The sequence below is a fragment of the Neurospora tetrasperma genome (genome assembly GCF_000213175.1).
Source record: "Neurospora tetrasperma FGSC 2508 unplaced genomic scaffold NEUTE1scaffold_43, whole genome shotgun sequence".
NCBI lineage: Eukaryota > Fungi > Ascomycota > Sordariomycetes > Sordariales > Sordariaceae > Neurospora > Neurospora tetrasperma.
In genome coordinates, this window is record NW_009799141.1 from 1 (window position 1) to 4036 (window position 4036).

The 4036-nt window shown below is 51.1% G+C and overlaps 1 protein-coding gene across 1 annotated transcript; it reads right to left on the minus strand.

Moving 5' to 3' along the window:
* Positions 1–2254: 2254 nt before the first annotated feature.
* Positions 2255–4036, minus strand: NEUTE1DRAFT_50558 (uncharacterized protein; the record flags this gene model as incomplete). The annotated part of the gene is made up of 5 exons (XM_009856578.1): positions 2255–2481; positions 2587–3232; positions 3380–3864; positions 3929–3946; positions 3998–4036. Coding segments are annotated over 5 exons (1415 nt in total), but the record flags the coding sequence as incomplete, so codon positions are not given.

Sequence of the window (4036 nt, forward strand, 5' to 3'; positions counted from 1 at the left end):
CCCAGACTCCCGACCCCTCGCGTGGAGACACGCCGCCTCGCTGGAGTTGCCAGGCGGCAGCAGTCTCCATGTAATCGGGTGACCAATGAATCCATTCCGAGATTCATTCCCCCAATTTACCATCTCCCACTTCTACCACGACGACCTATGAATTGGGACCCTTCTCGTGCAAACGTCGGAGTGTGTTGGCTAGCACACTCAATCCCTATATCCCACGTGGGACTGATCAACATGGACAACGCTCCGTGACGATCCCACTCATCTTAGCAGAGACGAAACGGACAGTCGGACCTCTTGAAAAGCAGACGGATGAAAATCGACAAGCCATGGGAGAATGAGGAGAAACGAGGCTGCAGTCATCCAAAAAGCGAGGACCGCTGCTTCCCATTTATGCTCACCTCGGCACATCCAAAACAAGCTGTTTCAAGCTTTGAGAAGCCTTGCCTTGAGCAAGTGTCTGCGGCATGCGTCGGTACATCTGCCATGCTCCTTCCTCTTCTTTTTCTTTTCCTTTTATCGTTGCCCAAAACACCAAATGTCGCAATCTTCCGGGCCGTACGAGGCGGTTCAAACAACTACACGGCTACCCCATATATACCCGCGAAATTCTGATTCAGAAACAAAAGCTTAAAGATGCTGGTCAGCCACTTACAACACAACAGACGACAAGGCGGCTCGAGAAATGGCGACCATGGCTGACCACCTACAACAACTTGCTTGACTTGTTGGGAACCCTTGACCCTACACTCTCACTATTCTTCGTTTCACAGACATATACATCAACTCTCGCACAACAGCACAACTCACGCAACACAAAAGGAAGCAGCCTTACTTGTCAGGGCTAGCTAGATACCGACGCTTACCCCATGGCCTTTTGTGCTCTCCTCCATTCGCCTTACTTCCATCTATGGCTCGTTCACATGCGTGAAATTGCGCAACCAAGACAACCAAGCTGCGAGGTAACTTGACTGACTGATTGACTGACTGCCACCGAGAGTGCACAACAGTAGGTGTCCAAATCGGAAGTTCGGTCGTCGGTTGGAGTAACAGACGGACAGACGGACGGGCGGGATAGATAAGATGGGGCGGTTGGGCTACCTGGCTGATGTTTTGCCGACTGACCGAGAACCCGGAAATGTCTGTTTGCATTTTGGTGTCTTTCTCACATCTTGGTTGGCATAACTTACACTACGGTATCAAGTAGAGAACGTCAGCTGCACTTCGAAAATTTTGGTCGAATTTTATTCCACGTCCCTTTAATTTTAACACCTGGAGATGTCTCTTTTTTTCTAACTTTTTTTTTGTACTTTTTTTTTTTTTCCTTTTTTTTTTTTCTTTTCTTTTTTTGCTTAGCTTTCTTCCAATACCAGACCTCACCATTCCTCTTATCCACCTGCGCGCCACTTCAGTCCGTGATTCACTTATCCCTTCAATAACCACATACCAGCATAACAAACCTGCCCTCTATCGAGAGGAGAAAGTTCCAGTTCCAGGCCTTCAAGAAGCGTGAGAGTTCCAGCTCCTCCTCAAATGCACAGGTGCACATATAGTCAGCAAAGCAGCAGAGTGGGGTTTGTGATACAGACGGCAACTTGCAGTTTTTTCTTTAGCAAATCCGGCAAGAGATTGAAGAGACGGGACCAGGTTCGGACCGTGACCGGGACCGGAACCGGGGCCGGAACCGTGGATGGGATGGATGGATGATGAGTTGAAAAGACAGTACAATACGGATCGAATCGCTGTTTTGGTGATTCTTGTTGGTTTGGATCATACTCATACATTAAATCGGATTCTTGATTCGTAGGCTGGAGGGGATGGGCAAGTTTGGTATGTAGGTCTGAAGTTGGAAAGCGTACCTACCTATTTGATATCTGTAACAAAAACCACAGACGTCTGGCTAGCCATCACATCAACTGTCTGCTATTTTGGTTCTACATGCCCCCCTCGTCTAGGAATTTTGTTACCATATTAACATTCTCTCACGTCTACAGTTCCTTTGGTTAAACCCTGCCCAAAAAAAAAAAAAAAAAAAAAAAAAAAAAAAAAAAAAAAGAAAAGGAAAAAAAAAACACGTCATCCACACATTCTTCCTAGTTTACCCCCGAACGGAACCACCAAATCTCAACATCCGAGGCCTCACCAACATCACCATCGGGCAAGAAAAATATTATCATTACTTACTACCCAACTCATTATTTCCACCACTACCACCCGTTCTTCAGAATATTTTCTCCCTCACTACAGACTAGTTTACTCACTCATCAAGAATCCCCTCCAAAGCCTCCCCCAAACCCCCCTCATCATACCTAACCTCCTTCCCATCCTCCTGGACTCTCCCCTCCACCCTAACACACTTAATCCCCAACCCTTCCAACTCCTTCACGTCCACCTGTGGCGCTGTTCCCGTCCTCGCCAGCTGTCCACCTACTTCTTGTCCGTCGAGATAGATCAGGTGCGTGACGTATTTTCTTAGTAGTCTCCCTTGTGCTTGTTGATCGTTATTATTCGATCCCGCGGCAGGATCCTTGTCATCTTTACCATGAGGATGAGGATGAGCATGAGGACGAGGTTGATAACTCGGATCACTCCTTCGCGATTGCTCTCCGGCCTCGGCCACCGCTCTGACGAAATCCGTCGCCGTCATCGGTTTACTCTTCGGCCCTGTCTCCCGATCAATCGTCGCGTTCAACACCAATACCCTTTTTGTCGTATTCGTCGTCGTCCTCCTTTCCATCATCATTGTTTCCGCCTGTCCTTGCCCTTGCTCCCCCTCCCCGTCCTTATTAAAATCCTCCTCCTCCTCCTCCTCATCACCAGCCAAAGCCTCCCCCACCCCCCTCAACACCAGACTAGGCACAATACTCGTCCACAAACTCCCAATGCTGTACACCACCATAGTCGTCCCCGCCAACGCATCAATCACCTTGGGATTCGCGTTCGGCCAGATCTCGTGCCCGTACGGATTAATGTACCACACCCTTTCGATCCGTGCACTCAACTGGTCGGCTTCGTCCGAATCGGATTTGCTAAAAGATATGTTTTGCGTGCGAAGAGAGGGGAGAGAGCCAGGGAGGGACGCGTCTTCGGTTTCGGTTTGGGAGCGGGCTCTTGCGCCGGGGCGGGATGGGAGAGAGGGGAACGTGGGTCTGGTTGGGGTGGTGGTTGCTGAGAAGGACGACGTGGTTACGGAGGCGGCGGTGGAGGATCCAGCAGTAGATGGGACGGTCAAATGCTGAGGAGGGAGCTTGAAGATGCCGCCGTCATGCATAGCCATGGCCATGGCGGCGGGATGAAGGTTTGCCGAGGAGGGAGGAGCGCCGTGGCCGTGTCCCCCGTGTAACAAGGGAGGGAAGGAGGGAGTGGCCAGCGAGATCTTGACGTCGTCTGGCAAAGCGGTGGGCGCGCTCGGGTGGCTGATGGCTACCTGCCCCGCGATGGTCGTGCCGTCTTCGAGGCCGGCGGAGATGTGGTGCGTGAAGTTGGAGTTGATGGCAGGGAGGACACTGACGTTGGGCGGGATGGAGCAGATCATGGAGAGGAGGTAAATGGCGGACTCAAAGGAGCCGGAGAAGATGCGGGCGCCGGTCAGGAACATGTTGCCGATGGAGGCTTCGGCGAAGTTGAAGGTGGACGTTGGTCGGGTTCGCTTGACGATCTCGAGGTTCAAGGTGTTGAGGATGGACCGGATGAGTTCTCGTTTGGGAGACGAGATGTAGGCCCAGAGAAGGTGGCGGGCTTCGACGATGTCGAGCCATTCTATACGGGCTTTTGATGGATCACCGGGGAGACGGTACTCGAAGAGCGCTTTGAGGGCGGCTTTTTCTTGGTTATTGGAGGGGTTTGGGATCAGGCGGACGAGACGGCCTGGGTTGTGTTAGTAGGTTCATCTTTGGGTTCTCGTCTGCCATGTATGAGTTTGACGACATACTCCTGATATCACCAACACCTGTAGCGCTATTAGCCCTTGTTCTACACTGACAGAAAGGGTCTCACTCACTTGGCCCTCCAATGAACCTAATCAACTCGGACGAACTTC